Source organism: Notolepis coatsorum (genome assembly GCF_963971535.1).
Source record: "Notolepis coatsorum genome assembly, chromosome: 10".
In the NCBI taxonomy this organism is placed as follows: domain Eukaryota; kingdom Metazoa; phylum Chordata; class Actinopteri; order Aulopiformes; family Paralepididae; genus Notolepis; species Notolepis coatsorum.
Window position 1 is genome coordinate 113,013,980 of NC_140174.1, and position 20,428 is coordinate 113,034,407.

General features: G+C 40.6%; 1 protein-coding gene across 1 annotated transcript in view; it reads left to right on the top strand.

Annotated features, from left to right (window-relative positions):
- LOC311236166 (disintegrin and metalloproteinase domain-containing protein 9-like) overlaps positions 1-20,428 on the top strand; it is a 350,625-nt gene that overhangs the window by 104,889 nt on the left and 225,308 nt on the right. The window contains exon 5 of the mRNA XM_084323795.1: positions 6,400-6,476. Coding sequence (XP_084179921.1) covers positions 6,400-6,476 — 77 coding nt within the window. The remainder of the gene's footprint in view (positions 1-6,399; positions 6,477-20,428) is intronic.

Genomic DNA, 20,428 nt, shown 5'->3' on the forward strand with positions numbered 1-20,428 from the left:
AGTGCTATCTGTTGCAGCTGCACTGTTCTCCATGAAAATACCATTTCTCAAAATCTGAAAATCATTATTTAATAAAACACAGAAAAGGATCACCAAGTTACTCTGGATAAAAAAAAACTTTACAGACAACATTGAGACAAAGCTTCCTGACACATCTCCATCCAAACTCTTGGAAGAACTCGTTGAAATCTCATCTGATACCACCTGGAGAGCTAGTTTCAGAGTGTGGTGCTGAGTACCAAGTATCTCATGATGCAGCAGTTAAGGTGTTGATACCATTCAGCACCACATACAGTATCTGTGTGAAGCTGGCTTTTCATCCATGACAGCTCTGAAAACAAAATATAGGGCCAAGTTGAGCCTTGAGGATGACATGCGTGTGTGTTGCCTTGTCAAAGACCAGACCACGTGAGCGGATCGGCGCGGCCGAGAAATCCGCTCTTCGCTCTTTAAAGCTTGGTCCGCTCCGCTAATCGCTCATGTTGACCCCGCCCCCAAGTCGCTCTCCGCTCGCTCCCCACTCACCTTGAATCGAGCGCTCCCCGCTCCCCGCGCCAGATCGCTCGGCAGTTTTTCTTTTTCTTTTTTGGAGCATGGTGTAAATGAGCTCAAACTACAACAGTCTACACCCCCTGGGCCCCTTAACAATTGTTTGTATTGAGCCGCATTGTAATTGTAGCCATTCTGCAATGTTAAATAACGTTGTTTATCCATTCACTAGTTCTATTAAGCGATGATAGGCTAGCCGAGCCACAATGCTATGGTCGCTGCCATTAACGTTAGCATGTAAGCTAATGTCAACAACAATGGCGTCGATACCTTTTCTAACAGGAGAGTGAGTGTGGGCGTCATAGATATCTATGGTGGGCGTCTCTACAGTGACGAAGCCTGAACCCTTCTCATTGGTTGAAAATGGCCTTCATGTTTGTACATCGCCATCTGTTGCTTTGACATTGTACTGCATGTATATATTACATCAACAGTGTTAAACCACTGTGAGCGGCATGGAGTGGATTGGAGCGGAGGAGAACTCTCGCTCCGGACGTCGCGCCGACTCATTTTAAAACCCACTCCTCGCTCACGTCAAAACCGGCCGCTCCGCGCCCCGCGCCGCTCACGCTCCGATCCGCTCACATGCACTGTCAAAGACTGACAGCAATAAAGACTGTTTGCTTTGTAAATTCCTAGTCACTGAGTGAAGATCTGTTGTTTTGCAAATATGTCAAAAACAGAGCGACAGCTGATGAGCTTTTCAAAATTATTGACAGTTACCTGACAGAACATGGACTGAAATGGGAGAACTGTGTGGGCTTTTGCTCTGACGGTGTGCAGGCCATGGCAGGGAAAAGGAGGGGGCTACAGGCGCTAATCAAGGGGGTCTCGCCAAACGCGCAATGGACGCACTGTAAATTCACAGAGGCGCCAGCGTCAAGACAGCTTAGCCCTGAGCTGAATGAGGTTTTGACAGAAGTTATAAACGTGGTAAATTTCATCAAAACCTGACCCCTGAAAGCGCGCCTGTTCTCTGCGCTGTGTGAGGAGATGGGAGCTGACCATTCTGCAGTGCTGTTTCACAGCGAGGCAAGGTGGCTCTCACGAGGGAAGGTGTTGTCAATTTGAAAGGTCACGATATTGGTGTTATTTCAATACATTTAAACATGGCCCATTTCATGACTTTTGTTGGGGCGAGGGGGGGGGGGGGGGGGGGGCAAAATATTTTGGTCCGCCAAAGGGGGGCCTGACAGAAAAAGTTTGAGAAGCACTGCCGTAACCTATGGGTAACCGAGAATACCTTGAGGTACCAGGAATACCATGCCAATACCAGGTATTCTAAATAGGTATTCCCGTAACCTGATAGGTATTCACGGTAACTTTAGATATTGATATGTATTCCGGTGACTTGTGAAAAGGAGAGGTTACCAGGAATACCATATAGGTATTCACGGTAGGGCTGCACGATTTTGGGAAATAATCTAATTGCGATTATTCTGACAGATATTGCGATTGCGATTTGCGATGCGATTATAACATATTTAAATTTTTTTTTACAAGAAGCATGTTGCTGCTTTCTGTAGTCGGGTGCCAACTGCAAAATTACTGTATTACCCTATATTATACACTTTTACTATCATGTAGACTATTCTGCTTTGTGTTTACATGTGATTTATTGTATACATGCACATTTATTATGTTCTTGTGTGATGTATCGCACATTTTATTGCTGTGTGATGTATTGCAAATGTTATTGCTGTCATCTTGGCCAGGTCTACCTTGCAAAGGAGATCTTGTATCTCAATGGGACTTCCTGGTTAATTTTTTTTTTTTTTTTTTTTTTTTGCAGGCATGGCGATTTGATAATTGCATCATTCCAAATCGCGATTTCGATTAAAAAATGATTAATCGTGCAGCCCTAATTCACGGTAACTTATATGTATTCCGGTAATTAATTAATTGAAGCTAACACATCATGGAGGCCCAGGCCGTTAGCTACAAGCTACAAGCTAACAACACATCATGGAGGCCCAGGCCGTTAGGTACAAGCTACACACACACACACACCCCTACATGTGACCCCCCCTACATGTGACCCCCCCCCCTACATGTGCCCCCCCATACATGTACCCCCCCCTACATGTGACCCCCACCCCTACATGTGACCCCCCCTACATGTGACCCCCCCTACATGTGCCCCCCCTACATGTGCCCCCCCCCCCCCCCTATATGTGACCCCCCCCCCCCTCCCCCCCCCCCCCCTATGTGACCGGGAACGTCGGTGTGCCAAGGTACGATGCCATGGATGGCTGGCACATCGGTGAGCGTTGGGGGAGAGGCCTCCTGGGCGAGTCTCCCCGTGCGTGTCGTCTTGGGCTGGTACTTGGTGGGTACCGACGGTCGGGTACCCAGGTGCTGTTCCTCGGTGCTGACGGTGCGTCAAACTCACCCGTGAGTTGAGTCGGGGGTTTGTAGCGCAGTGCCTCGGGGCTGACGTCTGGGCTGTACTGGACCTCCTGGTCCAGAGTACGTTGCTGCTGGTCGGGGCTGTACTGGGCCTCCTGGTCCAGAGTACGTTGCTGCTGGTCGGGGCTGCACTGGGCCTCCTGGTCCAGAGCACGTTGCTGCTGGTCGGCTTGACATTCCTCCTCTTCCTCCTCCTCCTCTTCCTCTGCTAGGTCCTGGAGTCTTCTGTTCAGTCTCTCGGCGTGGTCCGGTTCTTCCCGGTTGCTGGGTCTCGTATGGACCGGCCGGGGAGGGGGTTCGGAGACGTGGACAGGATCCTCCTGTTGGCCGGGTCGCTTGGTCGGGTAGGGGAATGTGTCCTAGACCCTTGTCGTGACGATCTCCGGGAGCTCCGTGCGGAGTGAGGGGGTGTCGCCATGGTAATCAATTTGTCCATCAGCTGCGCCTGCAGCCGGTCGCGCTCTGCCTCGCGTTGGGCATGGGCGGCGTCGCGCGCTGCTTCGCGCTGGGCATTAGCGGCGTCGCGCTGCGCATTGGCGGCGGCGTGCTGCGCCTCGGCGCGGCTTCTTTCAATGTTCTCTTCCGTCTGAAGGCGTCTGGTCTCCAGTCTTATGCGGTCGTCTTCACTCCTTTGTTGCGCCTGGAAGCGCTCTCACTCGGTTGCAGAATGTTCGCGTTCACGGAGGGCTTGCGCTTGGAGTTGCGCGTGAAGGCGCTCTCGTTGGTCTGCAGCTCGTTCGCGCTCGGTGGAGGCTGCCAGGGTGGCGATGAGTGCCTGCGCCAGCATCTTGTCCGCTTCGCTGGGGGAAGACACAGGCGGAGGTGATCGGCTTCTGGCAGTGCTCGTTGGAGATCCGTTCTCCTGTCGCGCTCCGAGGAGATCCACATCCAGGAGGGTGTGCGTCTCTTCTGGTAGTGGGTCGGGTTCCGTCCCTGGAGCGCATTCTTTATCCTGGAGCTCTCCGGGGACTGTCCCGTTGGCGTTGTCGGGGGGTAAAGTCATGTCATGTCCCTCCTGGTCCCCCCCGTGAGCTTGGTCAGTTACGTTAGAACCCACTAGGGTCTCTACTGGCGGGGTCGCCTGGTCGGTAGGGTTTGACATACTTTTACTATCCGCTTTAGTTATTTTATCCGCATTTAACTTCTTTATAAAGCTAGGTATTGGACTGACAGCGTAGTCCTCTAGGTAACGAGGTGGCTGCCGTCTGCGCTCCGGGCGATCTAACTTAGGAGAACCGTTTGTGGAGTGTTCATCATCGGCCATGTTAATATTAATATTATATTAATATTACGCTAATTACTATCTCCGGCTCGAAGGACCAATTGTAACTGAGGGGTACAATTCCCTGACTGTATTAAATAAGTATGGTATCATTAAACCACTACTGTCTTATGTACATTACTACTGGCCATACAGTACACAGGTATCTTATGATGAACACTTCCCACAATGACTCGGTTCCACACAAAACTGGGTTTAAGTATTTATTAGCAGCAATGATAGTACATAATATACTTTACTTAGGTTGCGCTTATAAGGCAAAGGAATGTGCGTAAGCAAATCAATAACGTATGTCCATTCTCATATTACGCAGGAGATAATACAACCTGAATCTTAGGAATTATATCTATGGTACTTTAGTAAGGTAGCGGGAGATACTGGTAGGGTCCCTCCGGTTGTAGGCCAGCAAGGGGAGAGGATTTGTCGGTAGTAGAGTCTGGGTCAACGATGAATAGAGAGACTCCAAGTACAGGAGACGGTGCAATAAGCTCTTGATCCGCAGACGAATAACAGCTGTTCTCCGTAGCATGCAGCTCCGCATGGAAGAAAGCTAGTCAGCCTCAGGGTTCTGAGAGGCGGGCTCGACGTTGCTCCTCACAGGGTAAATCCCACACAATTGTGGGTGTAGGCGATTCTCCGCTCCATCAATTACAGGACCAAAGCAAATATAATCCAGCCGAAAAGGGCTATGTAGTCGTCGGGTAGATTATCCAGTGTACATGTCCACACGGTTCTCGTCTAGGGCTCCTCGGGTGAAAGCGCCAGGGTAAGCAGCCCAGCCTGGATAAGCACACTAGCTGGTACGAGGAAACGTTGGTGATGCTGGTCACTGTAGAACGGTAGCCGCACGATACACTATACATAAATAGACTATTACTGAATTAATAGAATAGGTCGAACTCGACGGTACACCGTTAAACTCTGGTACTTCAGTTATTAATTCGCACGCGGTCTCAATGCTCTATTTGGGGCCAAACAGGCCATACTTCACCGCACGTTGTATCGTGGGTGAGGCTTCAACTTATTGGGTAACTTAACTTCTGTATTCACCTGCGCCGTATTTATACGTTAGGTGAATAAACTAGTACCAGCTTTATTCCTGTCTCGTATCCTTGCGCAGAGCCGTTCATGTCCAGGCAAGTCTTTGGCGGTGACTTTGAACCAGACCCTGGGGGTATGGCGATGGCGCCTAGGGGACCGCTGTCCAATAGGAGAACGAAATATTATGGTCTGTACTAGGTTAAAGGGATATTCCGTGTATATGTACAAGGAATACACAAGGGATATCAAACGATATACAAATATTATGCAATATATATCAATCAATAAATATATATATTCGGTTTAATCTGATCCTTCGTAACAATTATTATTGTTTGCTTCATTAATTAAAGGGTGTGAATTTAAGTGTTCTCTAGTGCCTTTTGTCCGCTTTAAGGTGGTGGTATAAGTTAAAGGTTGTGGTGTCGAAGTAAAAAAAATCCTATCTGGGCTAAGCCCCGGATCTCCTACAATCCTAAATCCGCCCCTGATGTTAACCCTTCTCTCTCTGGTCTGTCATGGGGTCAGAGTTGCGTTCGCCGTCCTCAGTGTTTCAGGTTGTTAACTAGGGGTGGGAATCACCAGAGGCCTCACGGTAAGATATTATCACGATACTTGAGTCACGATAAGATAGTATTGCGATACTAAATATATTGCGATATGCTGAGTATTGCGATATTAATATTGCGATATATTGCGTTTTATTCGCTTTTTTCAACTGCAAAGTACAACTTTGTCTACATGTTATATCTAATAATAAAATAAAGTTCAGTCTGTTCATCTCACTTCAATAATTTTTATTGCAGAACATGGTATTTTCTCAAGCAGACAGATGTCAACACTGTAATCTGTGTTGCATGTACCTGACAAACTGAACTGTTTGTATTAGTCATATTCCAACTTAACTGAACGCACACGTGTGCGTGAACTACTGTACTATTACAGGTATTGAAATGAACAATGCAGCTTCCTTTCTTTTTATAAATAAATAATAAAATATCGATACTTGGCGTCCCTGTATCAATACAGTATCGCCACGCAAAGTATCGCGATACTACTACGTATCGATATTTTCCCCCACCACTAATGTTAACCCTTCTCTCTCTGGTGTGTTGCAGAACCACTGTCAGTATCAGGGCTACGTTGAAGATGTCGAGGGCTCCTCTGTGGCCATGAGCATCTGCCACGGGCTCAGGTGAGGATGTGCACACACACGCACACGCACACACACACACACACACACACACATATGCACACACGCCCACACACACACACATGCCACACACACACATATGCACACACACACATATGCACACACATTTTCTTTTTCTCTAAAAGGGGAGTGGACAGTCCTTTTTCTTTTTTTAGGGGAGAAGGACACATTTTAGGGATGCCCCGATCAAGTTTTTTGCCACCGATACCGATCAACGATCGTCTATGAGCCATATCGGCCGATACACTGCTGATACCGATCGTTTTTTTTAAATAATCTTTTTTGATCAAATTTGTTTTTTTTTACCTTTTCAACAACACAATATCAACATCAACAGTAACAACAATACTAACTAGACAATTCCGCGCGGGGGAAATTGTGAAAGTGTGGGTGACGCCTGTGCACCGCCGGCCAACGGGGGAGAGGGTCTCTCGCGAGTCTCTATGACAAACGGTTCAAAGGATACAAAAAGGGGGCGCGGCCTAAGGATCGGGGGAGTGGTCAACATAGACCAATCAAAGAGGATATCCCTACTGAGTGCAATGACACAACCCGCAACACTATTACACTATTACACAATATTACACTATTACACACTATTACACACTATTACACTATTACACTATTACACACTATTACACTATTACACTATTACACACTATTACACTATTACACTATTACACGCTATTACACTATTACACTATTACACTATTACACACTATTACACACTATTACACTATTACACACTATTACACACTATTACACTATTACACACTATTACACACTATTACACTATTACACTATTACACGCTATTACACTATTACACTATTACACTATTACACACTATTACACACTATTACACTATTACACTATTACACACTATTACACTATTACACTATTACACACTATTACACTATTACACTATTACACGCTATTACACTATTACACTATTACACTATTACACACTATTACACTATTACACTATTACACTATTACACACTATTACACACTATTACACTATTACACTATTACACGCTATTACACTATTACACTATTACACACTATTACACACTATTGCACTATTACACACTATTACACTATTACACACTATTACACTATTACACTATTACACACTATTACGCTATTACACTATTACACTATTACACTATTACACACTATTACACTATTACACTATTACACACTATTACACACTATTACACTATTACACACTATTACACTATTACACACTATTACACTATTTCACACTATTACACTATTACACTATTACACACTATTACACTATTACACTATTACACTATTACACACTATTACACTATTACACACTATTACACTATTACACACTATTACACACTATTACACTATTACACTATTACACACTATTACACTATTACACACTATTACACTATTACACACTATTACACTATTACACAATATTACACTATTACACACTATTACACTATTACACTATTACACACTATTACACTATTACACACTATTACACTATTACACACTATTACACTATTACACACTATTACACTATTACACTATTACACACTATTACACTATTACACACTATTACACTATTACACACTATTACACTATTACACACTATTACACTATTACACACTATTACACTATTACACTATTACACACTATTACACTATTACACACTATTACACTATTACACACTATTACACTATTACACACTATTACACACTATTACACTATTACACACTATTACACACTATTACACACTATTACAATATTACACTATTACACAATATTACACTATTACACACTATTACACTATTACACTATTACACACTATTACACTATTACACTATTACACACTATTACACTATTACACGCTATTACACTATTACACGCTATTACACTATTACACTATTACACTATTACACACTATTACACTATTACACTATTACACACTATTACACTATTACACACTATTACACTATTACACACTATTACACTATTACACTATTACACGCTATTACACTATTACACTATTACACTATTACACACTATTACACACTATTACACACTATTACACTATTACACTATTACACACTATTACACTATTACACTATTACACTATTACACTATTACACACTATTACACTATTACACTATTACACGCTATTACACTATTACACTATTACACTATTACACACTATTACACACTATTACACACTATTACACTATTACACACTATTACACTATTACACACTATTACACTATTACACTATTACACGCTATTACACTATTACACTATTACACACTATTACACACTATTACACTATTACACACTATTACACTATTACACACTATTACACTATTACACACTATTACACTATTACACTATTACGCTATTACACTATTACACACTATTACACTATTACACTATTACACACTATTACACTATTACACTATTACACACTATTACACTATTACACTATTACACACTATTACACACTATTACACTATTACACACTATTACACACTATTACACTATTACACACTATTACACTATTACACACTATTACACTATTACACACTATTACACTATTACACACTATTACACACTATTACACACTATTACACTATTACACACTATTACACACTATTACACTATTACACTATTACACACTATTACACTATTACACACTATTACACACTATTACACTATTACACACTATTACACTATTACACTATTACACAATATTACACTATTACACACTATTACACTATTACACACTATTACACTATTACACACTATTACACTATTACACACTATTACACTATTACACACTATTACACTATTACACACTATTACACTATTACACACTATTACACTATTACACTATTACACGCTATTACACTATTACACTATTACACACTATTACACACTATTACACTATTACACTATTACACACTATTACACTATTACACACTATTACACTATTACACACTATTACACTATTACACTATTACGCTATTACACTATTACACACTATTACACTATTACACTATTACACACTATTACACTATTACACTATTACACACTATTACACTATTACACTATTACACACTATTACACACTATTACACTATTACACACTATTACACTATTACACACTATTACACTATTACACACTATTACACTATTACACACTATTACACTATTACACACTATTACACTATTACACACTATTACACTATTACACTATTACACACTATTACACACTATTACACTATTACACTATTACACACTATTACACTATTACACTATTACACACTATTACACTATTACACACTATTACACTATTACACACTATTACACACTATTACACTATTACACACTATTACACTATTACACACTATTACACTATTACACTATTACACACTATTACACTATTACACACTATTACACTATTACACTATTACACACTATTACACTATTACACTATTACACTATTACACACTATTACACTATTACACACTATTACACTATTACACACTATTACACTATTACACACTATTACACTATTACACTATTACACACTATTACACTATTACACACTATTACACTATTACACACTATTACACTATTACACTATTACACACTATTACACTATTACACACTATTACACTATTACACACTATTACACTATTACACTATTACACACTATTACACTATTAGACACTATTACACTATTACACACTATTACACTATTACACTATTACACACTATTACACTATTACACTATTACACACTATTACACTATTACACACTATTACACTATTACACACTATTACACTATTACACACTATTACACTATTACACTATTACACACTATTACACTATTACACACTATTACACTATTACACACTATTACACTATTACACTATTACACACTATTACACTATTACACACTATTACACTATTACACACTATTACACTATTACACTATTACACACTATTACACTATTAGACACTATTACACTATTACACACTATTACACTATTACACTATTACACACTATTACACTATTACACACTATTACACTATTACACTATTACACACTATTACACTATTACACACTATTACACTATTACACACTATTACACTATTACACTATTACACTATTACACTATTACACTATTACACACTAGTACACTATTACACACTATTACACTATTACACTATTACACACTATTACACTATTACACACTATTACACTATTACACACTATTACACTATTACACTATTACACACTATTACACTATTACACTATTACACACTATTACACTATTACACTATTACACACTATTACACTATTACACACTATTACAATATTACACTATTACACTATTACACACTATTACACTATTACACTATTACACACTATTACACTATTACACACTATTACACTATTACACACTATTACACTATTACACTATTACACACTATTACACTATTAGACACTATTACACTATTACACACTATTACACTATTACACTATTACACACTATTACACAATATTACACTATTACACACTATTACACTATTACACTATTACACACTATTACACTATTACACACTATTACACTATTACACTATTACACAATATTACACTATTACACACTATTACACTATTACACTATTACACACTATTACACACTATTACACTATTACACACTATTACACACTATTACACTATTACACACTATTACACTATTACACTATTACACACTATTACACTATTACACACTATTACACTATTACACCGAGTACAATGGCACAATCCGCAAGTCTCTACGACAAACGGTTCAAGAGATACACTGAGGGGGTGTGGCCTAAGGGGGCGTGGTCTAAGGATCGGGGGAGTGGTCAACATCGACCAATGAAAGGGGGTCAACATGGACCAATGAAAAATGAAAGAGGATATCCCTACTGAGTACAATGACACAACCCACAAGACAGAGGGCGCTGTCAGCAATTCAGTACTGCAACACAGTGATGGCCAATGATGGGTTAAGTGGATGATGTCATTGGCAGCTCAGCCACGAGCCACACAGCTGAACCAATCATGAGTGAGCCATGAGCCACACAGGTGAAGCAATCACTATGACTTGCATATTTCTATGGAGGCAGATGCATGACTGCATTGTCACATTGATTAAAAGAAAACTATAAGAGATGAAGCGTTGTGACGCGCACATGAGCACTACAACGAGTAGGCGAAGGGTTGTGCGCGATATTGTGACATTCGTGCGATATTGTGGCACTCCTTCGGCGATCGGAACAGAAGGCTAAAAAATAGTGTGAAAAATGTGATTTCTAGAGTGCGATTGCATGGCGGTCAATGGGGAGGAGAACCTTCAAACAAATGGTCGTCAGTTGAGATAGAAATGTCCAATTCCATTTATTTTTCTTTTGTGAGCGGGTTGACAGCCGTGTCATCGTTTTGATGTGTTTGTTTTATTTCTACGTCCAAAATTGAGATCACACTCGCAATTCACCCAAGGTAGGGGGAAAAAGATTATTTCAGCTGCTACACTCTAAAATGCAATGCATTCCCAATGGGACCGATATTTTACCGTTTAAAGTCGATTCGTAGCCAGACGGTGCGGTGAAACTTTACGAGTTCGGAGACCGGTGTTGCCATAGGCAAGCCGCTCGTTTTGATACCTTTCACGTGTATGGGGCGCGAACGCTTACGTGTTGCAAAGTGTTTGCAAAATCGGTGGAATAAATAAATAAATAATAAAAAGAGTATGGATATGTATAGTGTGGGTGGCAACCTGGCTTCGCCAGGTCACCCACACTAATAATAATAATAATAATAATAATAATAATAATAATAATAATAATAATAATAATAATAATAATGACAAAACAATAATAAATACAGATCTAAACTTAACTAACAAATACAAAAAGTTTTTGGTTTTGTTATATAGCAGCTGGCGCCTGGCAGTATATACTGTAGGTCTAACACAGGCATTCTCAAAGTCCGGACTCCGGTCCAGATCCAGACCGAACCACAACTGTCTCTGGACTCTGAGCAAATTATACTTTTCATATGTATTATCTGCAAGACATCGCCACAAACGCAACGAGTCAAAATTCTCCGCTCTCTCTACTCTACTGCAAGCATCGTCTTTGCATGTCCGACTGCACTGTGTGTGTGTGTGTGTGTGTCTGTCAACTCTGCTTTGGTCCAATCACATTCCCCCACCCACAGTCTGCGAATCAGAGGCAGAGTAGGGCGGGTCTTCACGGCATGCTCATTGTAACTTGTTGTCTCTTCAGCGAGCTGGGAGAGTGTAGCGGACTAGCGGGGCTCGCTCAATGTGAGAGAGTAGTCCGTCTCGTCCAGCTCTATGAATTCCATGACTTTTCTTGTGATCGCCTTAGCCTTCTGACTATCACGGTTATACGCACGGATGCTCTCTAAAGTGGTTTGCGTTAGCGGCCGCTTTGGTTCTTAATCTGCCTTTTTCTTTTTACTCTGCGGTAAGCTTAACAAACTCTCCATGCTCCTCTGGGTGATGGGACAAGTGTCTTATTAAATTTGTTATGTTGAAACTAGTGCCGTCAGGCGATTAAAAAAATGTATCTAATTAATTACAGGATTTGTAATTAATTTATCTAATTAATCGCATTTTAATCGCATAACCATTTTAGGCCTGATATTTTATATTCTATAATCATATTTCAAATGGCATGTGTCCGGGTGGCAGAATTCAGTACTGTATCTACAAAACCTTCTATTTAATCATCTTCCCTTTATTCATTTGCTTAGCTTTTTCAGGTCTGATACATTTTAGCATGGTGTTATTCAGTCAAAAAAAATTATAAAAAAAAAGAATTGAATTGATATTCTCATTTGGTTCATTACAATTTACTCAAGCCTAGTAACAGACACAGCATTTCTGACACTGGGAATACATTCCCTGAGATCCATAGATGTCCCTAGAATCAGATACCAAGAACATGCAAATGGCCATTTAAAAAAAAAGTTTGTAAATGTTTATTCTACGTTCGTATGGAATGAATTAAATATATATAATTTTGAGTTAATTTTCATAACGCAATAATTTGCTGTGTAACTTTTTACATTGCCCGTAGAGTCCTCGCTTGCTTTTTCGCCGTGTTCACTCATCTTATGTGGCACCGCCACCGCCTCTCTGTCTCTGGGTGGGTGTGTCTCTGGGTGGGTATGTACGTGTACGTAAGTTGGGCGAGTGTGTGTGACATTTTTTTCTGTGAGAGGGAGAGAGGAAAGCGCTGTCATCTCAGCCGCGGCAGCTTAGAAACTGACGTGAGGGTTTGTGCAAAACATCACGATGTCCACGATACGTTTAAAAAATTTATCGTTACTGAACTGTACCCGATATTTATTTAATATCGTCATATCGCCCACCCCTACTGGAGTGGGTCCCTTGACCAAGGTACTGGCATTAGAACTGGAGTGTCTGTGTCTCTCTCTCGTTGTCTCTCTGTCTCTCTCTGTGTCTCTCTGTGTCTTTCTCGTTGTCTCTGTGTCTCTCTCGTTGTCTCTCTCGTTGTCTCTCTGTCTCTCTCTCGTTGTCTCTCTGTGTCTCTCTCTGTCTCTCTCGTTGTCTCTCTGTGTCGCTCTGTCTCTCTCTATCTCTCTCATTGTCTCTCTGTGTCTCTCTCGTTGTCTCTCTGTGTCTCTCTCTGTGTCTCTGTGTCTCTCTCATTGTCTCTCTTGTTGTCTCTGTGTCTCTCTCGTTGTCTCTCATTGTCTCTGTTTCTGTGTGTCTCTCTCGTTGTATCTCTGTGTCTCTCTCGTTGTCTCTGTGTCTCTCTGTGTCTCTCTCGTTGTCTCTCTCTGTGTCTCTCCGTCTCTGTGTGTCTTTCTCAAGGACACCTATTTTTATCCATGTTTTGCTGTCATCCTCACACAGATGGCTGTGTGTGTGGGTGTAGACTTGTTTATGCATATTGTGTGCGTGTATGTGTGTGTGTATGTGTGTGTGTGTGTGTGAGACTCATACACAACTTGGCTGGGGACTCAGATGTCCACCCTACTGTGTGATTCCAAAGTAATTATACACACACACACGCACACACTCACACTCGCACGTACACGTTACATTACATTAGATTAGATTACATTCAAATGTATTGTCATCATACAGCACAAGTACAGTACAACGAAAATAAGTTTGGCATCCAATAAGAGTGCAAATGTGATTAAACTGGGTATAAAATATATGAATTAGTACTACTGAGTGTAGTGCTAATCAGATGTATGTACAGGGTTGTAGTATTAATATGTACAGTGATACAGGTATAAAGACACTACGGTAAGTCATACTGGCCAGCAGCGTAACTAACTAGTAAGAGTACGTATGGATTATATGCAGATAATTATGTGGATATATATATATATATATATACAGTAAGAATATACATATTAGTGCTGTCAAACGATTAAAATATTTAACTCGATTAATCGCATGATTGTCCATAGTTAACTCACGATTAATCGCAAATTAATCGCATTTTTTTATTTTTTTTTTTACCTTAAACAGATCTTTTTCAAGTTCCAAGTTTTAATACTCTTATCAACATGCGAGTCAACAAATGCTTGCTTTGTGCAGCCATTTAACACAAAAAGGATGACCCTCATGCATTGCAAATTTGCATCAAATTCAAAACAGAGTGATGCACAAAATAACTTAAAAGAAAATAATAATTTAAAACAATGAATAAAGTGTGCATGAAATAATAGGGGAAAGAAAACGTTAGGAACTTGTTACATTCACACACACAAGGGCTGATTAATCACACACCCCCCTCTCTCCCTCACACACACTCTCCCAGCTCTTTTTCTCTTTTGCCCCTTCCTCATCTCTCTCACCCCCCTCTCTCTCTATATCTCACACATACACACACACACACACACACACACACACACACACACACACACACACACACACACACACACACACACACACACACACACACACACACACACACTTCAGAAACAAACATAGTATCAATGAGAGCATCAATAATACACCTGAGTGAAGTCTAGCAAAAAAAAAAACATTTTTTTTTTTTTTTTTTTTTTTAGTTAATCTTGAGTTAAAAAAATGTGTGGCATTAATAGAATCGGGAGTTAACGCGATATTAACGCGATATATTTGACAGCCTTAATACATATATATATATATATATATATATATATATATATATATATATATATATATTAGTGCTGTCAATAGATTAAAAAAAGTAACTAATTAATCTCACAATTTTCTGTAATTAATCTAGATAAAAAATAGCATTGTACCCATCATTGTACCCAGTCTGCCAGCGCTATAAGTCTATGGAGTGGCTCACCTTCTTTGCAGGGCTATAACTTTTTAAATTGTATTGCTATATTGACATTACTATGGCCCATTCAACATCGATTATCTATCGTTCAGGATGTGGGAACAGGGAGCGAAATTAACTTTTTGACTCACCGGCCAGTGGCGGGTAGATGGGAAGAGTCTACCCGCCAAGCATATTTCTTACCTGCCAAATTTTTTTTGATAAAATATATATATATATATATGTTATATAAAAAAAAATTAAATAAAATATATATTATATAATCATACTTGTAGTTGTATTATCTGCGAGACATCGCCACCACGCAATAAGTCAAAATGCTTGCTATCTGCAAACAGCTCCACTGTCTGTGTGTATACTTGAGTAGCCTCCAGCTCCAGCAAGGATTCTCCGGCCCTGCAGCTAGACCCTATATTCAGCTAGACCAGGGGTCGGCAACCCTAGGCACGCGTGCCTGCTTAGGCACGCGGGACCATTTCCATAGGTACGCGGGGGGGGGGGGGGGGGGCAGCATTAAAAAAAAAAAAAAAAAAAAAAAAAAATTATTATTATTATTATTATTATTATTTTTTTTTTTACTTCGCTTTGAAATATTATTGTGAAATGTTTTGCACTGTTGTCGCATATCTCTTGTTGAAATCCTCCCACAGGTTCTTTTTTGTAAGTCGACTGTTCTGCACACCCCTATATTATGACAGCAATCAGCTGTTCCCATGTGCTCCGCTGTAGCCGGCCTCCCGCCGGCCTCCCGCAGCAGTCGCGCCAGGTAACACACAGTGCTGAGGTTGCATTCTGTGCAGTGTCATGATCAACCCCCGCTAAGAAATCAAAGCAAATTCGCACATTCCAGCCCTCGTGGACAGACGATTACGGGTTTGTGGACCGTCAGAAGGACCGTGCTATGTGTTCTTTCTGTTTGGAAAATGTAGTTTGCCAAACATCATCTGTGAAACGCCATTTCGAGACTAAGCATAAAACAAGTTTCAAGGATCAGGCGGATAAGGCAGAATCCATTAAACGTGCCGTCGCCAGGTATGGGAAGCAAGCCAGCACCCTCAAAGTGTTCACAAGCGCTAAAAAACACGCAACTGAAGCAATTGCTATCGCATTGCTCATTGCATTGCAAAACGTGGAAAGCCATTCACGGATGGCGACGTATATAGGCTTTTATCTGTACCTCATATATTTTGTTTGAAGGCTTGCCAAATAAAGAGACAATAAAAGCAAGGATAAAAGATATCCCCACCATGTCAACGGAACGTTGCAATGGCTTTGCTGACGGTCTTCGGGTCAACATACCTCTGTGAGCAGATCTTTTCGCACATGAAGTACGTGCTCAACCCCTCCCGGAGTCGATTGACAACCGACCACTCCGAAGCATGTGTCCAGCTTAAAGTGACTAATTACACCCCCCAAATAACCGGAGCTCAGCCAGGCAAAACACTGACGCGACAGGTAGGCTGCTGTTTATTTTCCTGTACATCGGTTTGCATGTTAACTTGAACTTGAACGTGCATATGCAGGGCTCTACGCATAATAGATCATACGCACAATCGCGCATATATTATTATTATTATTATTACGCGGCATGTGTATGTGTAGGGGAGCTGTCCACTGTGCATGTGGTGCTGAACCTCTCTCTCTCTCTCTCTCTCTCTCTCTCTCTCTCTCTCTCTCTCTCTCTCTCTCTCTCTCTCTCTCTCGGAGCACAGTGTGCTTTGCGTGTGCACTGTGTGTGTGCCATCATGTTAACGTTAGCCTCAGTTAAACTTAAACCTTGCGACGCCTCGTTAGATGAAGCTGTGTTCTGAGGTGTTCTGAGCTTCTGAGCTGTGTCATGTGACAATAGTACACATATTTAATTGAAACCCTTTATTTGTTTATTATTTCAATTTAGCTGGAAATACATTGCTACATCATTCAGTAACATTTGCAGAGCCTTATAACAAAAACATTATTACGGTCACCATTGTGACCAGTGCTTAATCAACACATTTTATTATTTATTTTTCTATTATTTCATTGAACATGTTAAAAGCCATTTTTCTTACTCAAAATGTGAGTATTACCAAGTCAACTTGTGTTCTTAAAACAATGACAATAAACATAGTTTTATTAGGTTGAAATAATGTGGTTGTGTACTTATTTTTCTGTTAACTTATTATGGATTGAAAACTGAGCACAGTAACTGAACTCAATATTTTTAAGTTTGGGTAACTTATTATTATTTATTTTTGTACAGTTCTCCATTAGGCCTGTAGGTGGAGCTATGGTGTGTGCTGTGTCCAAAAATGAATGGGCAAATGTGAGTGAAATGGTCGCACTGTATGCAGCTGTTTGTCTGCATTGCACCCCCCCCTCCCCAACTCAGATTTAGGGTTGATACAACCATCATAATAATATTGTTAATAATAACAATAACAATAATGATGTAATAATGTAAGAATTATCATTAAAAAGACCTGATTATGAGAGAAAAAAAAATACGATGCATGGAATATTGTTGAGGCACACTAGTTACAACTATATTTCAAATAGGCACTCCATGTCAAAAAGGTTGCTGACCCCTGAGCTAGACCCTACATTCAGCATGCAAGGATTCTCCGGCGATGCAGCTGGACCCTATTTTTAACGTTACGGTTCTTTTGTCAAATCACATTCAACATGCCCTCAGCTAGAATACGCATTCAATCAATGTTATAAGACATTGATATCAGGAGCTATCTGTAGCTACTGCTAGCCCGGTAGATAACGTTAAGACAATTTAGTTTACTGGGACAGATGGATCTAACGTGAGCTAGCTAAGCTAGCTAACGAGGGAACGGAGGTATTATACACTCGAGTCGACTATTGCTGGAGCATTTGTTGATATCAGCAGCTATCAGTAGCTAGCCAGCTAGATACCGTTAGACAATGCCTCGTCATGTATTAAACTAAAAGTGAATAGTTGACTGGGTCATTGTTTAAACAGTAACTGTAGCTCATGGAGGTCCGATATAGACTAGAGCAGGAATCCGATTGGTCATTTGCTTTATTTCTCATGAAACCAGTCACGTCACTCTACTGTGATTTGACCGTTGACTTGAGTGCAATGTGGGACTTGTAGTTTTTTAACAATCTCGCGGCGGAGAAAAAAAAGACGAGAGGCGCTATAATCTGTACTCGCACAATCAAAATAAGAGTATCGTTATGAACTACACGTCTACACGCCACACAGCGGGCAGCCCTCTAAGTGTCAAGCGCCAAAGGTAAAAACTGCGGGCGGCGGGCTTTAGTTTCGGTCCCTGTGTGGGAACGTTATACTTTTTCATTCATACAAAAATACAAAAATACCTTCTAGAATATAAGTGTTTTTATCGCTTTCTGCAGTAATTCCTAGAACGTGAGTTATAGGCCTAAATGCATATTATCGATTGCCGTTTCCCCCCTATACACGCTATATTAAAAAATTAAACTGTATATGATCGGTATACGTTATGCTTCATCATGCATGGAGGAAAGGGGCGGGGGTCGTTTATAATTCCCCGATCATCAGTAAATGCTTTATGTAGTATGGGTGGATATATTGATCAGATGGTTTGCAAACAAGGAAACTCACAATTGGGTTGAAAATAACGTTAGTGTCCTCTTACCGTGGGTCAAAGAGATTGGCGGTGAAAGATCCCAAGTATACGACGTTGATCGCCTAGGTCCATTTCCGGTTTGTATGTCGCAATAAACGCCGAAATCATATCAATTATTAAGTTTAGAAAGCGATCCATTATGTACATTTTGTGTCTGTCTGGAGTCATGCAACGATATCTGACGGCCGGATGAATTTAATCGACGCAAATCAGCCATATCCTGTAGTCGAGTGTAACTCGCCCGACCATCCACCAGGCGGCGGTATTAAGCCGTCGTTACCGTCACCTATAGGGTCCAGTTGGAGCGTCGTGGCTGTATATATGAATTATGAATGCCATGGCGAAAAAATGAAATATTGATCTCAATAACGCTGTACAGCGAGGTCTGGCGGTCAACGCATGGCGGGCAATAATGCTGTAAAGCGTTTCCGGCGGTGGATGTGTTAAGATTGAAGCTTGTAACAGATATTTACGTAAAATCATGGAATTAATGTAAAATCAACACAAAGAAAGTATATTTAGATTCAAAGACTATTTTAACTCATTGGACGCCAGTCACGACGATAGTCGGGTTTGAATCGTTATTTATTTTATTAGCGATATCCATTCATTTTCATCCATCCAACCTGATGTTATCGTTGGGAATGGGTCTGAGCTCGCAAAAGGGCAAATACCGCCGCCTATCGTCTCCCGGATGGTATTGCACATCATTGGATTGGATTGGCTGGGGATGTGCATCAAGAAAAAAAGTCCGGTCCGTGTTTTGCTTCTCGGGCATGCAGTATCGTTGTACCACGTTGACTGGGGGACTGGGAGCAGCGTGGATTATGTGTTTTGGACTATAACGTTGGATCAATGGACGCAATCGATATTTGGAATGGCGATCAGGAATTG